The following is an 18,671-nucleotide window of genomic DNA, read 5'->3' on the forward strand; positions in this document are numbered from 1 at the left end:
TCTTATATAATTTTTACGTCAATGACATCGATGAATGTCTTGCAAATTCATGCACGCTAGACAACTTGCAGACGATAGCGTTGTATCCATTACTGGTAGCGAGGCTAGCGATCTGCAAGGACCATTGCAAGATACCTTAGACAATTTGTCTGAATGGGCTCTTAAGCTGGGTATCGAATTCTCTCCGGAGAAAACTGAGCTGGTCGTTTTTTCTAGGAAGCATAACCCAGCTCAGCTGCAGCTCCTACTAACGGGTAAAACGATCTCTCAGGTTTTAGTCGCTAAATATCTCGGGGTCTGGTTCGACTCTAAATGCACCTGGGCTTGTCATATTAGGTATCTGACACACAAATGCCAACAGAGGATTAATTTTCTTCGTACGATTACCGGAACTTGGTGGGGTGCTCACCCAGGAGACCTTCTAAGGTTATACCAAACAACGATATTGTCTGTAATTGAGTATGGCTGTTTTTGCTTTCGCTCCGCCGCGAATACGCACATTATAAAATTAGAGAGAATACAATATCGTTGTTTGCGTATTGCCTTGGGTTGCATGCAGTCGACCCATACGATGAGTCTTGAAGTGCTAGCGGGTATTCTTCCGTTGAAACATCGTTTTTGGAATCTCTCTTACCGGTTACTAATTCGATGCACAGTTATGAACCCATTAGTAATTGAAAATTTCGAGAGGTTGGTCGACCTTCAATCTCAATCCAGATTTATGACTTTATATTTTGACTATATGGCTAGTTATATGGGCCTCCCCCAGGGCTCATGTTTAAGTCCTCTCTTATATAATTTTTACGTCAATGACATCGATGAATGTCTTGCAAATTCATGCACGCTAAGGCAACTTGCAGACGATAGCGTTGTATCCATTACTGATAGCGAGGCTAGCGATCTGCAAGGACCATTGCAAGATACCTTAGACAATTTGTCTGAATGGGCTCTTAAGCTGGGTATCGAATTCTCTCCGGAGAAAACTGAGCTGGTCGTTTTTTCTAGGAAGCATAACCCAGCTCAGCTGCAGCTCCTACTAACGGGTAAAACGATCTCTCAGGTTTTAGTCGCTAAATATCTCGGGGTCTGGTTCGACTCTAAATGCACCTGGGCTTGTCATATTAGGTATCTGACACACAAATGCCAACAGAGGATTAATTTTCTTCGTACGATTACCGGAACTTGGTGGGGTGCTCACCCAGGAGACCTTCTAAGGTTATACCAAACAACGATATTGTCTGTAATTGAGTACGGCTGTTTTTGCTTTCGCTCCGCCGCGAATACGCACATTATAAAATTAGAGAGAATACAATATCGTTGTTTGCGTATTGCCTTGGGTTGCATGCAGTCGACCCATACGATGAGTCTTGAAGTGCTAGCGGGTATTCTTCCGTTGAAACATCGTTTTTGGAATCTCTCTTACCGGTTACTAATTCGATGCACAGTTATGAACCCATTAGTAATTGAAAATTTCGAGAGGTTGGTCGACCTTCAATCTCAATCCAGATTTATGACTTTATATTTTGACTATATGGCTCAAGATATTAATCCTTCTTCATACGATTCCTCCAATGTCGCACTTTTAGATACTTCTTATAATGCTATATTCTTCGACACCACCATGAAACAAGACATTTCTGGTATCCCGGATCAATTGCGACCCCAAGAGATCCCTAAGATTTTTTCCAATAAGTTTAAACATGTTAGTTGTGATAAAAGGCCTCCTACAAACTCGATGCTCCTGCTTCCGTGTACGTCGCAGAACTTGCTGCTATTCAGTACTCTATTGGGATCATCGAAGCCCTGCCCATAGACCACTACTTCATCTTCACAGACAGTCTCAGTGCCATTGAGGCTCTGCGATCGATGAAGACTGTGAAGCACACCCCGTATTTCCTGGGGAAACTACAGCGGTTTTTAAGTGCTTTAACAGATAAAAATTACCGGGTTACCTTAGCGTGGGTCCTTTCTCATTGTTCCATTCCGGGCAATAAAGAGGCTGACGCTTTAGCTAAGGTGGGTGCTATTGATGGCGATATTTATGTAAGACCAATTGCTTATGATGAATTTTATAGCATTTTGCGTCAGAAAACACTCAACAGTTGGCAATTATCATGGAACTCAGATGAACTGGGACGGTGGCTATATTCCATTTTTCCTAAAGTATCGACGAAAGCATGGTTCAAGGGGTTGGATGTAGGTCGCGACTTCATTCGCGTGATGTCCAGACTTATGTCCAATCACTACACGTTAAACACGCATCTCTTTCGTATAGGGCTTGTAGACAGTAATCACTGCGTTTGTGGCGATGGCTACCATGACATCGAGCATGTTGTTTGGTCGTGTACCGAATACTGTGGTGTTAGGTCTGAGCTTATAGATTCCCTTCGGGCCCGAGGAAAACAACCGAACGTACCCGTTAGAGACATTCTGGGAAGCGGTGATCTCCAGTACATGACACAGCTATACGGATTTATATTTAATGCTGGCATTAAAATTTGATTTCTTTTATCTATTTGCTAGAATACAATTTCTGTCACAAACTGAATGAGAAAGATACACCCGGCTGGAGACACTAAAACGAAGACTCGGCATCTCTATGTTTACGCAGACACCTCAGACCAAAACTACTCAAATAGAACATCACTGGTTAGCCACGTACAAATGAATACATTCTGTAATATAAAATAGTTAAAAATAAAATTATAACACCCCTCCTCTCACCTTAAATCCCCACTAGCTCGTAGTCGGCCACGAGAATAAAAAGAGGCCTCCCTCTTTTCCCTGCTAACTAAGAATTAAAAAAAAAAACACTTACTTGGCTTGGCGTACTTGGCTCAGTTAAACATAATTTGTATCGTGCCGTGTCAAATAAACTATTTTTAAACTAAAAAAAAAATCGCCTAAAACACACACCCAAGTGGTGTGGTGGGTTTGGACATGCCTGCTTTAAGTTTCTTCGTGAAACGAGAACGATCGCTATCGATTAGTTTTGAACCTATATCGATTGATTTCAGTTGTTGTCGTTTCATAAAGGTGCATAAAGAGTGGTTGATCGGGAATACATTCCCGCACAAAAGGGCTGATTTGCGTCAAAAATACACATATATGGGTAGTTTTATTTTTTTGTGTATGTTTATAATATATATATTATAGAAACGCGCAAAGATGAAACCAAAGGAACCAAATCAGTGTCATACAAGGGTGCCAATCGAGCAATGTAAATAAACATGGTGATAAAATTGGGAGTGGATGAAAAGTGTTGTAATTGCGCGTGATAAGGAATATGTGTTTTTCCGAAGTTTTAACTACAAATTTTAAGTCCAACATTAAACCTGTACACTAGGGTGGGACAAAAAATAAATGTATTCTCCCATGCACTAGGTCCTATAACAGCTGTGTAAATTTTCTTATCGATCAGTTGAACCAGAGTCAGTGGCGTAGCTATGGTTTGGTGGGCCTGGTGCGGTAACAAAAATGTGGGCCCCCAATGAAAATGACTGGGCAGTTTTTTCTTCCATAGAAGGAATTGAGACAAACAAAAAACTTAAACTTTTCTACTTATTTATTCCGTTGACCGCAAAATCAATAATTTGGTATTTAGATACTCACTTTCCGAGCCGTTTGGTTGGCAAAATAAGAAATTACAGATTCAAAATCAATGGAATCAGTGATTTCACGTTCGATTGATAAAAAGGCAAGGTTTGTTAATCTCAAGTTACTCATCGTTGACCTCAAACAGTTCTTGATCAACTTGAACTTAGAGAAACTTGATCAACTTTAACTTAGAGCCGATTGTTTTCGGGTGCATATAGTCTCGCGTTAACGCAGATTTTTTCCATTTGCTCTGTTTCATTTTTTTTTATATAGGGGGGATTTGTTAGTAGCTTAAGTATTTATGATAAATATTAGTAAATAATGAGTATGTGTGTCCAATCACAAATGGTGACTTCTCAACACTGTTAGAAATTTGTAATTTTAATTGTTAGGATTTGTTTGCTTTCGCAATTAGGTCTTATCAATCGTAGGGATTTAAACCTACTTGTCAGAAAAGGGGAAGTAAAATTACAACTAACTTAATTGCTAACTTATTGGCTATAAAGAGAGCTTATCGTAGCAATTGAGGATTGCAACGATTTTTGTCGAAAACTGTTAATAATTTTATTTGACATAGCTTCCAATGGTTCAACACCAGTAAGTCTATGTAATTCGAGTGTACCAAACCAAGGAGGACGCTTCAAAATCATTTTCAGAATTTTATTCTGAATCCTTTGGAGCGTTTTCTTCCTTGTTGAACAGCAACTTGACCAGATTGGTACAGCATAAAGCATTGCTGGTCTAAAAATTTCTTTGTATATCAAAATTTTGTTCTTTAAACAAAGTTTAGAATTCCTGTTAATGGGAGGATATAAACATCTCGTATATTTGATGCACTTGGCTTGTATACTCTGAATGTGCTCTTTGAAAATAAGTTTTTTATCATAAATTAGTCCCAAGTACTTAACCTTGTCGGACCAACTTAAAATAACCCCATTCATCTTGACAACGTGATTATTGTTTGGCTTGAGGAAAGATGCCCTAGGCTTATTATCATTTGAGTTTTAGAAGCATTGGGAGAGATTTTCCACTTTGCAAGTAGGAAGAAAAAATATCTAAACTTTTCTGCAATCGACTGCATATGACACGAAGACTTTTTCCTTTTACGTAAATGCTTGTGTCATCGCAGAACAATGACTTTGTGCATCCTGGAGGCAAATCAGGAAGATCTGAAGTGAATATGTTGTACAGGACTGGACCCAAGACTGAACCTTGAGGTACACCTGCTCTGACAGGAAATCTATCAGATTTTGAATTCTGATAGACAACCTGCAGAGTTCGATCAGTAAGATAATTTTTTAAAATTTTGATTAGAAAAATTGGAAAATTAAAAGTTTGCAATTTCGCAATCAAACCTTTATGCCAAACACTGTCGAATGCTTTTTCTATGTCTAAAAGAGCAGCTCCAGTGAAATAACCTTCAGATTTGTTAGCTCGTATCATATTAGTAACTCTGAGCAATTGATGAGTAGTGGAATGCCCATGGCGAAATCCAAACTGTTCATCTGCAAAAATTGAATTTTCGTTAATGTGTGACATCATTCTGTTAAGAATAATTCTCTCAAACAGTTTACTTATTGAAGAAAGCAAACTGATTGATCGATAACTTGAAACTTCAGCTGGGTTCTTATCCGGTTTTAAAATTGGAGTAATTTTTGCATTTTTCCATAATTTGGGAAAATATGCAATTTTGAAGCAGCAATTGAAAATTTTCACTAAAAATTCCATTGTGCTTTCAGGGAGGTGTTTGATTAATATATTAAAGATTCCATCGTCACCAGGTGCTTTTATATTTTTGAAATTTTTTATAATTGATTTAATCTCATTCAAGTTAGTTTCAATTATTTCTGCAGGTAAAAAATTCTGGGAAGAAATGAAATCAAATTGACGTGTGACTTCATTTTCAATTGGACTCACGAAATTCAAATTTGAGTTATGAACACTTTAAACTGCTGAGCAAGTCTTTGAGCCTTTTGTTCATTGGATACAAGAAAACGTTCACCATCTTTTAAAACTGGAATGGGCTTTAAAGTTTTCTTAAGAATCTTCGACAGCTTCCAAAAGGGTTTTGAATATGGTTTCAATTTTCCAACTTTAGTCTCAAATTTTGATTTCTCAGAAGAGTAAATCTATGTTTAATCTCTTTCTGTAAATCTTTATAAATAGTTTTAAAAACAGGGTCACGAGAACGTTGATATTGACGACTGCGGACATTTTTCAAACGAATTAGAAGTTGAAGATTTTCGTCAATTATTGGTGAATCAAATTTCACTTGAGCCTTTGGAACAGAACAATTCCTGGCATCAACAATTGCACATTTTCATGCTTCCAAAGCGGAATCAATATTCACTTCGTTTTGCAAATCAAGCTCATTATTGAAATTTCTCTCAATATGAGTTTTGTATCTTTCCCAATTAGCCTTGTTATAATTAAAAACAGAGCTCATAGGGTTTAAAACTGATTCATGTGATAAAGAAAAAGTTATTGGAAGATGGTCAGAATCAAAGTCAGCATGTGTGATCAAATCACTACATACGTGACTTTGATCTGTTAGCACCAAATCAATTGTTGAAGGGTTTCTTACAGAAGAAAAGCATGTAGGACTATTCGGAGACAAAATAGAATAGAATCCTGAAGAACAATCATTGAATAAAATTTTGCCATTGGAATTACTTTGAGAATTATTCCATGAACGATGTTTAGCGTTAAAATCGTCGATTATAAAAAATTTCGAACGATTTCTGGTGAGTTTTTGTAAATCACCTTTAAAATATTTTTTGTGCACGCGTGTGCATTGAAATGGTAAATATGCTGCGGCAATAAATAAAATCTCAAGTTCAATTTGAACTTCAATTCCCAAAGTTTCAATAACTTTCGTCTCAAGATGGGGAAGAGCACGATGTTTGATTCGGCGATGAATAACAATTGCAACTCCACCGCCGGAACCCTGAATCCTATCATATCTATGAACCACGTAATTGGGATCATATTTTAATTTTATGTTAGGTTTCAAAAATGTTTCATTAATAATTGCAATATGCACATTATTTACTGTTGAAAAATTAAAAAGCTCATTCTCATTGGCCTTCAATGAGCGAGCATTCCAATTTTATATTTTAGTTGTTTTATTTAAAATCATTGCTAAATTTTAAATTAGAAACAATTTTAATAGTAAAATTTGTGCCTATTTGAATGGCTTCAAACATTGATTTTGCCTGCAACATGGCGTTCATAAGATCGAACATTGCCTGTTGCAAAAAAGAAAGTTTACCTGCCGTAATAGGCCCCAGGCAGTTGACATTAGAAAAAATATTTTCGGCAGCAATATTAGCTGGTGTACAATTATTTTCTAGCGTGTTTTGCTTACCCATATTACCGGTCATTTTCGAACTACCAACACTAGGCGGTATAATGTTCGAACTACCTGTAACCTGTGCATAAGTTAAACGGGTATGCAAAGGAGTAGGTAAACTATGCGTCACTGGTACGCTTGGAGAATTTTGTTTTGAATTTTGTTTACCTTGCCTTGCCTTAACAATTGCTAAACGGGCTGGGCATTGATAAAAATTCGACATATGGTTGCCGTTACAATTCGCACAGCGAAAATTTTTACTCTCTTTCACAGGACATGTGTCCTTGTTGTGTGAAGAGTCTCCACAAATGAGGCATTTTTGGTCCATGTTACAAAACTTTGAACCATGGCCATAACGTTGGCAAACACGGCATTGGGTGATATGCTTTTCACCTTCGCCAAACTTTCGATATAATTCCCATTTTACACGCACGTTATATAAAGCATGTGCTTTTTCAAAAAATTTTAGGTTATTAACCTCACTGCGGTTAAAATGAATTAAATAATTTACAAGGGAAATTCCAGTTCGCTGACTGTTTTCGCCTCGTGATTTTTGTTTCATCAGAATTACTTGGGTAGGGGCTATACCAAGTAATTCTGTCAAAGTAATTTTGATCTCATCAACGGTTTGATCGTTGGTGAGACCTTTCAATACGACCTTGAACGGCTTGGCGCTCTTCGTATCATATGTAAAAAATTTATACATCTTTTCAGTTAAATACTAAATAAGACGATTCCAATCTTTCAATGTTTGGGCCAGTAAACGGCATTCGCCTCTTCGGCCAATTTGATAAGTAACTTTGACGTCGGAAAGAAACGTAGAAAGTTCTCTTTTAAAAATATTAAATTCAGAAGCAATAGTTACCACAATAGGTGGAACTTTCTTCTTTTTTACAGAAATTTCACTTTGAATAGTTTTACTTTCGAACATTTCAATTTCGCCGGCTTCTTGCTCAGGCAGAATATCATATAAATTTTTACTGCATAAACTAGTTACAGAAAGAGATGCCTCTCTTTTCCTCCCCGTAGCGATGCGTGGTTTCTTTTTTCGTCCTGCCATTTCAGGTGATACGAAAAAAGCTCAAAAATAATATCAAAGTATTGAGAAGGAAAGAAATAGGTAGTCTTGAGAAAGACTGATGTAAGTTAACTTCCAGGTAATCTTTAAAAGAAACACTGACAAAACACAAACTTTGAAGCTATAGGCAGTCAAAGACCAGTCCACAAGCAACCGAAAATACGTCTGATCTGTCGGGCAGCTCAAGAGGCACTGGTTGTTTCATGTTTTCAAGTTAGCCACAGCACAGCAACACAGATAGACAGCGTTTTCCAGACTTGGTAAAAGCACCGCTCCGAGCCGCTCGGTGACATCGCCATATTATAGACACCAAGCACCAAGAGCGTATTATCGTCTTATGTGACATTCGTAGCAAGCACCAGCTCGGCGCAAGAGCTAAAAAAGCTACGAATGCAGTGCGATAATCCTTCGTTCGTCACCTGGAGGCACGTTGAGCGCTTTTTTCTTTTTTGTTTTGTTTTGATCCGTGAAGAGATATTTGCTGTGTGATGCTTTTCTTAATTTGTTGCGCACCAAGCTGAAGACCAAAGCACCTAGCCCGAGTGCGTGTGGGTTATGGAGTTAGAGCTACAGTCTGCTTCAAATGCTGCACGTACTTTACCAAGTTTGATCAGGAATTCTGTAACATTTTTTTAAATTTAAACCCTTTTTCTGAATAAATATTGATGATAATGTTTCCTGAAACGACGGAAAGTATCAAAATAGTGTCTTGATTGTATTCCACTGTATTTTCTGGCTGAAGGCAATTAAAATATAAAGCAATTTAAACCTCATATTACAGAAAATATTTACCGAAACGCATGCATTCTTTAAACAAAACAAACAAATCCAAGTAATTGCAACTGTTGCAAGCAGGGCTGGAATTCACCTCAGTGCAGACAGAACCACACAAATTTGTACACAACACATTTGGCATCAAACCGTGCGTGCCACTCCCAATATTTCGTTTGTGTTCTCTTCTCCCAATTCGCTCTTTTGTATTTATTTCGCACCGAAAAAATGCGATTGAGTACCATGGAACGGGGTGAAATTGATCAATTTTTATAACAATTTCCAATTAACTAGCTTCGTGTACATTTTTCCCGAAATAGTATGATTTTAAAACAAGTACTGGTATGTGCTCCAGTAAACCCCTATGGCTATTGGTGAAATTTCTATCCTCTACTTCATGAAATAAATTCGATAATTCTATAAGGTACTATGAGGTAAATTGGGGTGAAATTGATTACCATTGAAATCCATACATTCTTTTGGCAATGTGCTTTTTTTCGATATGCTAAAGCTAAATGATGCTTTCTGTACTGAAAAAACGATATTTCAGGTTAAAATTTGTTTGTTTTGGTTCACGAGCTGCCTGTTGCTAAATTTGCTTTTGTTTGATCGCCGTTTTTTTTTGGTTTTTGCACTTCATTTGACTCCTACTGAAATAATTTACGAGCTAACTTTCAGTGCTGCTCAATGGGTGTTGTTTCAAAACTAAAAATGGTTTCTTCCCGGAGATAGCCGCAATATGTCTCCTACATGAACAGTAGGGTGGCAATAGAAATTGACTTTTCGAATTTCGTTTAGAAGTAGGGCTCAATAGTTTCGTTTTCGGAAAAAGTTCCCATACTAAACTTCAGCTTAATCTGACTTCGGAAACACGACAGCATTTTTTTGTGATTAATGAAAAAATGCACAGATAGTTCATAAATTTCTGAATATCAAAAAATTGCCAAATGTCTTAAAAATGCATGAAACATCGAGATATGGTGTTATCCAAAAACAAAAAATGAAGAAATCGATCGGTAAAAGTTTCACTTTTCTACTGAACTTCTAAATGCGACGAAGGACAATTTTTTTCATATAAGTCAATACCACCCTAATGAACGGTGTCAGTAATGAATGCATGTAGCGATTGTATATGAATGCCGGGACAGAAACATGTCTGGACGTGCGTAATAAGTCCTAAGAAACACGTCCATGCCATTGAACTGCTCAAACTGAAGCTCTTTTTTCTCACGCAATCTGTCACAAAAAGCAGCACAAAGTGTTGTTCCGTTCTCCCTCTCTTGAAATATTTCTCACTTGGTGATATCTTTCATAGTCATTTCGTTTTCGCTTTTTCTCCTCTTTCTCTTTGTGCCTGTTGGTTGTCAAAATGTGTAGGTACGGTTCTCGTTGTGCCTTGACGTAAAATTAACACACTGAGCGCAATGAGTATGCGAATGACAACCCTGGTTGCAAGTAAAATTTCCACAGCATGTTCTTTTGAAACTATCAAACAGAGTATCATTTTGCTGCTTCATTACATTAAATTTCATTTCATTGAATTCATGACATTTAATTTTAAAAAACAACACAAATATATAGTCACCCACTCACCCGCATACGTCGTCAGCGCTCACCTTCTGCATTAGCTGTAACGTGTAATATACATAGCAAAGAGAAGCCGAGTACAAGCAGACAGAGATGCCACGAAGCAAAAAAGCAAGCAAAATGATTCGGGGCTACACCATGCGCTCTATGTAACTTTAGAAAAACACCCACGAAGAGATATCCGCTCTGTGGTGGTATTCTTCATTCTTCGCGCGCCGAATCATCGACCGAAGCACCCAGCTCAAGTGCATGATACCTAGCAAGCAAAAGCTCAACTTTGTTCCGCTTCTAGTGCGGTGCGTGCTTTACCAAGTCTGGTTTTCAGCATTGCAAAAAATCGCTCCTTCGTTGCGAGTTTTCACGTTGCATCGAATGTTTTCTGCGATCGCAAAACATTCAACTTCGGTGTCAGTCGAATCACAAATTATGGTAAAAATGAACATCGGTATCACGTATACTTTGTCCGTGTGGATCACGAGAGCAGAGTGGCGAGCACAAATATATGGGGTTGAGTTCAGATGGGCATGTTGATCGGTTCGATGTTCGCAAGATTTTGGGGCCCCCTTGAGTGGTGGGCCTGGTGCGGACCGCACCAGCCGCACCCCCCTAGCTACGCTACTGACCAGAGTCTATGTGTATATAGAGTCGCGCGAAGAGAAAATCTATCGTTTCGGCAACACAGTTTTCGTGCCGTCTGTTGCCAAGAACTATACACTCTGAAAGAAATGCACGTAAAATTTACCGGGAAAAGTGACTGATTCTCATCCACCTTCTTTTCACGTAACTTTCGCCGATTTTTCGAAAGCCGACCATGTGTCAGTGTGTTAGTGTCAATCAACCAAGTGTTGGTCAGGTAATTGTTACCTGATTTTCTCGTCCCTTTTTACGTGATATTTAGGTGAAACCATAAATAAAACGCATAAACCCCACATGATTTTCACGTACTTTTTACGTGTTATTCAGATGGAATCCACGTGATCTTTAAGTAAATAAAATACACGGCGCATATGACAAATAAAATTTATTTTAAATTTTTAACAAATAATTACATTCTCCGAATCGACATTTCCGACAGGAGAGAAACAGGATTGGCCGGAACGATTGTCAACCGTTCATCCGCAGCTGGTGCCGAGAGGTTTTGCTCGAAACTACCTGTTGATGATTCCAATCGTTCCGGAAAGAATTAACCAACTGAAAATGCAAAAGATTTATATGTTTCTTTTGTTAATATGAATATTATTCTGACTACTTACATTGCGTGTTTTCCAATATTTAATTAGCTGGAGCAGCTCAGGAGTCCTTTGTCCGCCATATTGACTTTTTTGCATACTAAAAATTCCCGTAATCATCGTTGTCGGAAACGTCAAACCACAGCCGCACTAACACTAACAAAGTTAAAAAAACACAAATACCAACGCGCTGTAACCATATACCGATTGTACGTGAATTGACAGTGAATCGTACGTGAAGTTTAGGTGAAAGTTACTAACGTCACGTAAAATGGCAGATTTTCTTAAGGTCAGTCACTTACGTGATTTTTCACGTGGATTTTACGTGCGTATTTTTCAGAGTGTACAGTTCTGTTTTTCACCATGCTAAGCGAATATCATTTTTTTAAATTCTTCACAAGGTACACAGTTTTGAAAGATTACACCGGTGATGTTTTGTTAAATTTAAGTGAACCAGTGTACAGGTTTAATGTTAGATTAAAATGTGTAAGTAAAACTTCGGAAAAACACATATTCTTTATTACGCTCAATTACAACACTTTTCATCCACTACTAACATTATCACCTTGTTTATTTACATTGCTCGATTGGTACCCTCGTTTGACACTAATTTGTAGAGCAACATGTCAAAAGGATCTATCTGCTTTGATCGATTTTTTGATCGATCGGTTTCTTTCAGCCGCCACGGTTTATTAAACACGTTTCATGATATGTCCTTTACACCATTTGATAGCGGAGAATCTTATCTAGCTTTTTGAATAAAAACCACGTTGAGAATAGTTACTTTAGCTGAACCACAGACAGACGTCCAAGCAAGAACAACATTGATCAAAATTTCCGTGTAAATTTTCAAAGTAAATTGTGTTATAAATCACTTGTACACTAGCACCGCCTGGTGACCTTATCGCTACAATACATTTTTTTTCGCTGGTGTACGAGGCTGGCGGTACTGGTAGCGCTATCTGGTTACGGATCGCTACTACAAAAAAATTTACACAAGTTTGGAACTCAGCTTGGACGTCTGTCTGCGGCTGAACTATTAAACGAATGAAAAGTCAATCAAGAAAATCGATGAGAGTAGATAGACCCTTTTGACATGCTGCTCTACATTTGGTTCCTTTGGTTTCATCTTTGCGGGACTCTTATTATAAACATAGACTCTGCTCTAAATTACAGACAGTTGCCTACACGCTCATTTTTTGTTACTCTAAAGTGAGTTAGATATCACCCACTTTTGAAAAAAGTGGAGGTACCCTAGTTAGGGTACTTTTACGGTTACTCACTTCTGAGTAAGGGCGTCATACGTCAAAAACTGAGTAGAATCTACTCTGTTCATGCAAACCAGAAATTAACGAAAATGAGTACAAGTTACCCAGTTTGCCTAAATACGGAAATTTAATGATTTCTGTTTCATTTGTAAATCTGACTCAATAAATAAAATAAATTCAAAACAATCAAAAACACAGATTTATTTTTCATCGAAACATTAGAAAATTTACTAAATCATTCCCGTGTCTTCATTGAATGCGGCACCCAACCGGTTGACAGTTGCCCGTGAACTGTGACTTATTTTTTTGTGCCAGATAATCCGTCATCAATCGTCACCTAATACTGCGAAGGATTTAAATTGCATCGATTGTTGAGCACTGTACATCAATACAAATGTTTCCGTTTGTTATCACGAATAAAAGTCCGGCTTTAAACGGCATCGTAGAACATACAACATGCGGTTGTTCATTTTGAAGAGATCTTTTAGGTGTTTTCAAATCCTCTGCAATACTGATGTTGGGCTGAAATTATCAATTGATTAAGAAATTATTGATTTGATGACAGATCAGATACTTACTGCTAGCCAACGAATAAAAAGCGACACCAATTGTTCTTCGGAAACCGACAATATTGCTGTTGAAAACTTTTGACATATACATATACTCAGGGGTGAGTAAACATCATGGATAATAACTTAAAACTGAGTAAACATGGTAATTATGAAAATTTAGGTTAATGTTACTCAATTGTCCAGTACTCGATTACTCACTTTTTGACATTTTGCATAAGAATACCAAACTGAGTAGATCGTAATCAGATTAGAGTTAAAATAAAGCAGCGTGTAGTTGCGTAAATTTTACCTATTTTTGAATCTTTTTAGTTTTGTGTCCACGTCATTTTCAAGTAAACAGTAATTTACATTTTCAATTCGGTTGTGTGTTATGAGTTTATCTACTTAGTATTAGTGTTGTATTTTACAAAAAAAAATTACAAATTATAATTCGAAGTGGAACGTTGTCGCTGGCAATGTGGTATGCCGTTATCTCCCGGTTCCTTCGTCGTAGATTAGTATTGGCGATTATCTTTTGTCTTTCCCTGACATATTGTATGGTTCGTTTAATAGGAAGCGTACGTTTTAATTGATATTTTTTTCAATCAGTGTTTATCTGTTTAACTGCTTGGATCTAGTGATAATTATACATTCTATGTTTTACAGAACGTATCTTTAAACCTGGATAGTGACCTATTTCAACCTGTTTTGCAGAGGGAAAAACCGATTATATGGAATAAACTGTCAGTCGAAGATAGAAACAGATCAAATGACCTTTCAGTATCATGTCGAAACTCTATACAGGGTAAAGCTCTTATCGTCGATGATAGAGGTTACGTCTGTATGAGATCCGAACTTTTATGGACCGGGTGCTGTAACGTAGAGGTAGAAAGCAGTAAATTATTTTATTGTGATACCTGCCAAAATAGTAATTGCTGTGCAATTTATGAACATTGTGTTTCCTGTTGTATGCACCCAAGTAAGGTAGGATATGTTTATCTTGTTTATTTTTAACACAAATTGATTATATATCGATTGATCAAACCTATCAAATAAATTATAAATATAATTATTTACTTGATTGTCGAATGGATTCTATCTGCAAATAGTTCTGCGAAAACGACTCACAGCACTTGTTTGCTTTTTTAGATAGAGTTTATTTCAAAGTCAAAATCAGTGTTTATCAATAAGGTAACAAATATATTTTCATAAAGGATACTTTATATTGTCAACAGAAATCGCTCCTAGAACGTGTACTCTCAAAAGCTACTGGACGACAAATTGCAGTTTACTCTACTGTCAACGACCAGTACGAACTCTGCCTCACCAAATGTCGGACGAATTCGCATTCCGTTCAAAATGAGAACAAATATCGTGACCCAAAATTAAAACATTGCTACGGAGAAACCGAAGAACAGCTTGTGATACCAAACAATAAGAATAGAGACAACGCAGTACTTGATAACAATTCTTTAGTAAATAGTGCCTAGATTAATGATTCTTTTATAGAAATGTTACGTACCGCTTTTTTGTGAAAAAAGTTTACTAGTACGATAAAAACATTTCTGCTGTTTTCAAGTTAAATCTGATCCCGAAATGATTAGTAATTGCAAAAGGCAAATAGGACATTTCAAATATAAGTTGACATCTGGGCATCGATACCATCGCTTGGATTCTAGGTAAGTTGGCTTGAACACATATTAAAGAAATTCCTGGAGGTGCTGGTTTTTTTCTATGCCATAATGTATAGTACTATCCTTGACATATGCCCATGCCATTCGCTTCGATGTAAATGAAATTCCAACTTGACCCTTATAATCTATTGTTATAGCTCCACCCTCTCCTATTAATCGTTCAGTCATTGTTTTGCAAGCATTTTCTGTGGCAATTTGAGCATTTTCTTTGAGAAAATCTATTCTTTTAAGAATGGTATGCGCCAAACAATATTTCATAATGGTCTCTCCATGACCTGTGGTAGAGACACCTACGAGGTTATCTGCGTAAGTACCGGATCCAATAAGCGGTGTGTCCCCTATTCTACCGGGAAGTTTTCCAGTAATTCCTCCTGTGGACGTCGCTACCGCAATATTTCCTTTGCAATCAATAGCCACGGCACCTACCGTTTCTGTTTCGACTTTCTTATATTTATTCTCAGTACCAATTTCTGTGCGAGCGAATCGTTCTTCACCTTTGTTCAAACCTTCCTTCCATTCTGCCAAGGCTTCACGGGCATAATGTGTAACAAGTTGCCCTGAGTGTAGAATTTCAAAGCTCTAAAACTATGCAAGTTATCGTTCCCTAAAAAACTTCAAACTCTTGAAAGGATATACCTCTTGCTCTGCTAATTCCATAGCTCCATTTCCAGCTAAAAAATTGTGTGGAGTATTCATTACTTTTCTTGCCAGACTTATTGGATGCATAATATCTTTAACCAAGGCAGCACATCCAACTTTCAGATTGGCTCCATTCATTATGCTTGCTTCTAGCTCGATTGTAGCATCTGCTGTTAAAACCGATCCATAACTAGCGTTAAAATAAGGATCCAACTCCATATTACGCACAGCTTCTTCTACAGCATCCAAAACACAGCCAGTTTCTTGTAATTTATGATAGCCGATTTTGGCAGCTGCTTTTACGCCTACCAGTTTACCATCAACGCGTTCGAAAGGAATATCACCCGCTCCTCCATGGACCAAAACTATTGGCTGTAGCATTTCAAACAATATGTTTTGAAAAGACCTAAAAAAGGGCTAAATCGTTATGAAATTATTATGTTATAAACTTATTTTGAGGAATGTTATCACTTAATCGTCGTTTGAGCCTCTTGAACCACCAGATAACTGATGACGTCTTCACATTGTAAACAACATTTACCAGAGTTGGATTCAAGTTCGTGTTGTTGAATACAAGTTTTCATCATTCTTGCAAAGACTACATATGTCAAGATTGAAAACTTTTCCAACTTTGGACAGATTAAAGGTACGTTTAGACCTGAGGGGAGACATCTGGCTTTTTACTCTTCTTCCTCTCCCACCTCGATGATCCCTGTTGTATTTTTCGTAAGTGATGTTATTCACTCGGAAAATACTTGAATGTTTTTATTGCTTTCATCAGCATTAAGCACAATTCCTCCTGCAGGTGATAGTTTTACCATATACTTAAGACATACGTAACACTGGCGTTTTTTCTGGTACACGTTGCCCCATAGTACTCCGTACCTCGTCCTGTCCAGCTGCTCGACAAATAATGAACAAAATGAATTTTCTTTTTCTCGGCTTTATCGAGTCCCAAAGAAAATCCCATAATGAACTGTCACAAAGTTATTCACAAAATCAATGCAGCAATTCTCGAGTAGGAACGAGACAAATGCAGGGCTGCGCAGGTACACTGCCTTAAAAAACAACTCAAACAGTGATTTTATTCAGAGCGTGGTACCATTCGAGTAGTTCATTTTGTACCAACTTTTATGGAAGATTTCTTCCTGAGTGTTACGTATGTCTTATGTATGTGGTTTTACCATCTGAGGGTTACCGGAGAATCTGCATCTTTAATATCCTTTAAATCAAACGTGTAATCCATCAGGGGGCCATCCACATACCACGTGGACAGATTTTCAACGATTTTGACCCCCCCCCTTCTCCTCCGTGGACAACTGCCATATATAAATTCTAAAAAAAAATGCATGGACCGTGGACATTAGCCAACAAGCAATATGCCTGAACAGGTATGTTCCGAACTTTATCCAGAGCGGATTCAAAAGTAAAAATAAGCTTACACTACACTATTTACTTCCGACATTGAGCAGCGGTATGCTGTTCTTATGCTTCACGCAAAACCGTATTAACTCCTTGCACACTTTTAGATCTTTTGATAATTGATATAAGTGATTATCCAAGTTGGATCTTTTACTTCACCCGTATTTGTACGCTTTGTATTCTATTTTGAATGCTCACTGTAAAATTTCGGATTACAAATCACTAAATCAGTACGCGTCTAGCTCCGAGCTCTAACCGTGGTAAACTTCACTTTATTCGTTCATATCGGTAGGGTTGTTCCAGACCTTAAGTACTTCAGGGGTGTGTAACAAGGTTTATATAAATCAAGGTTGTTATTAAAAGGTACCCCGATACTACATCCCTCTCTGTCTTAAATTAGTATGTATTATTAATTTTGTAGTCTTTGAAATATGATGGAAGATTAACTTTTCTTCTTTCACGAGTCTGCAAACCCTCCGCTGTCTCGTTTTTTTTTTTGGTTTAGGTGTTTTATCCTTCTCTACGTCCGTTTCATTTGTATCTCCAAGATCTGGCAGTTCTCTTTCAATCTTCGCGTAACTATCCCTGTTTTTGTTATCATCTTTGTCTGTGAAAAGCTTTTTAAGTGAGCTACATTCCGATGAATAACCTTCCCACTTTCCTTCGATTTTATAGTCACGTCTGCACCACTCCTAGCTACAACAAAATATTCTTCGGGGTCAAATGTTGTTGAGAGTTTGTTTTCTTTCTGTATGCGCCTTGTCACAACGGTATCACCTTGAATTATGTCGCTATGTTTAGCCCTACGCCGATTATCAGCGTATGATGCTCCTTTTGTCTTCTGCTCATGGTCTCGGTCACAGATCTCCTCCAATATTTTAGTCCCCTTGGTTAACAAGCCTGGTAGCTTGTCTTTCATTTTCCTGCCGAACATCAGTATTGATGGCGCAACTCCTGTCGTCGAATGTGGTGTAGAGTTGTGCATGAGTATGAATGTCCTCAGGTCCCATTGCCAATCCGCCCCTATCGTTTCCTGACTAATCTTCAGCCTTTTCCCGATAGAGCGATTGATCCTCTCGACCTCCCCATTTGCCTGGGGCCAGTAGGGTGTTGTTCTTCTGTGTTCGATGCCGAACTGCTGACAAAAATCGTGTAGGTCACTGCTAATAAACTGCGGACCGTTATCGGTTTCAATGGACTCTGGCATACCAAAACGACAAAACGTTTCATGCAAAGCCTTGGCCGTCAAATTTGCGGTAATTTGTTTCATAATTATTATTTCAGTGAAACGACTAAAATAGTCAATGATCACGAGCAGATTGTGGCCAGTAGGCAGCGGTCCTACAAAATCAATCGCGAGATCAGCCCAGGCTTTGTCCGGAATTTTAGTGCGGTTCAAAGGTTCGGGAGGGTTAGGGATTGACACCAAAATGCAGTTCTTACACTTTTTAACAAAGGATTCGATCTGTTTGTCCATCTGTGG

The 18,671-nt window shown here is 37.8% G+C and overlaps 3 protein-coding genes and 1 long non-coding RNA gene across 7 annotated transcripts in view; 2 read left to right on the forward strand and 2 right to left on the reverse strand.

The window, feature by feature from the left end:
* Nucleotides 1-2,466: 2,466 nt before the first annotated feature.
* Nucleotides 2,467-2,833, reverse strand: LOC129719211 (uncharacterized). Its single transcript, XR_008727144.1, has 2 exons — nt 2,725-2,833; nt 2,467-2,675 (listed from the first exon to the last, which is right to left on the reverse strand). It is a non-coding gene; the product is annotated as an uncharacterized LOC129719211 (long non-coding RNA).
* A 10,936-nt stretch (nt 2,834-13,769) lies between these two features.
* LOC129719203 (SREBP regulating gene protein) lies at nt 13,770-14,995 on the forward strand. 2 transcript variants are annotated; one of them, XM_055670730.1, is made up of 3 exons: nt 13,770-14,011; nt 14,100-14,417; nt 14,669-14,995. In XM_055670730.1, the coding sequence occupies exons 1-3, from the start codon at nt 13,910-13,912 to the stop codon at nt 14,921-14,923; spliced, it is 675 nt and encodes a 224-aa protein (XP_055526705.1). In that variant the 5' UTR covers nt 13,770-13,909; the 3' UTR covers nt 14,924-14,995. The 2 variants fall into 2 exon arrangements, with proteins under 2 accessions (XP_055526705.1, XP_055526706.1); XM_055670731.1 differs by having other exon boundaries at nt 13,776-14,011; nt 14,148-14,417.
* LOC129719202 (probable isoaspartyl peptidase/L-asparaginase GA20639) lies at nt 14,889-16,368 on the reverse strand. Of its 2 annotated transcripts, none has more exons than XM_055670728.1 (3): nt 16,238-16,368; nt 15,764-16,172; nt 14,889-15,706 (listed from the first exon to the last, which is right to left on the reverse strand). In XM_055670728.1, exons 1-3 carry the CDS (start codon nt 16,351-16,353, stop codon nt 15,134-15,136), a joined length of 1,098 nt encoding a protein of 365 aa, XP_055526703.1. In that variant the 5' UTR covers nt 16,354-16,368; the 3' UTR covers nt 14,889-15,133. The 2 variants fall into 2 exon arrangements, with proteins under 2 accessions (XP_055526703.1, XP_055526704.1); XM_055670729.1 differs by having other exon boundaries at nt 15,764-16,183; nt 16,238-16,296.
* The window catches only part of LOC129719200 (glutathione hydrolase 1 proenzyme-like), a 159,341-nt gene continuing 155,648 nt past the window's right edge, over nt 14,979-18,671 (forward strand). Inside the window, exon 1 of one of the 2 annotated variants that reach the window (XM_055670719.1) lies at nt 14,979-15,112. In XM_055670719.1, the coding sequence (XP_055526694.1) occupies nt 15,030-15,112 (83 nt within the window). In that variant the 5' untranslated portion in view covers nt 14,979-15,029. The remainder of the gene's footprint in view (nt 15,113-18,671) is intronic. The other variant, XM_055670718.1, reaches the window with a different exon arrangement.

This window comes from Wyeomyia smithii, chromosome 1, assembly GCF_029784165.1.
Source record: "Wyeomyia smithii strain HCP4-BCI-WySm-NY-G18 chromosome 1, ASM2978416v1, whole genome shotgun sequence".
NCBI lineage: Eukaryota > Metazoa > Arthropoda > Insecta > Diptera > Culicidae > Wyeomyia > Wyeomyia smithii.

Coding starts and splice junctions, on each gene's coding strand:
- LOC129719203 (XM_055670730.1), top strand. CDS start 13,910: ATGTGGTATGCCGTTATCTCCCGGTTCCTTCGTCGTAGATTAGTATTG. Junction 14,012..14,099: donor TGGTTCGTTTAATAGGAAGC/GTACGTTTTAAT, acceptor TATGTTTTACAG/AACGTATCTTTAAACCTGGA. Junction 14,418..14,668: donor GTTGTATGCACCCAAGTAAG/GTAGGATATGTT, acceptor TATTGTCAACAG/AAATCGCTCCTAGAACGTGT.
- LOC129719202 (XM_055670728.1), bottom strand. CDS start 16,353: ATGATGAAAACTTGTATTCAACAACACGAACTTGAATCCAACTCTGGT. Junction 16,173..16,237: donor GAGGCTCAAACGACGATTAA/GTGATAACATTC, acceptor GCCCTTTTTTAG/GTCTTTTCAAAACATATTGT. Junction 15,707..15,763: donor TGGAATTAGCAGAGCAAGAG/GTATATCCTTTC, acceptor GCATAGTTTTAG/AGCTTTGAAATTCTACACTC.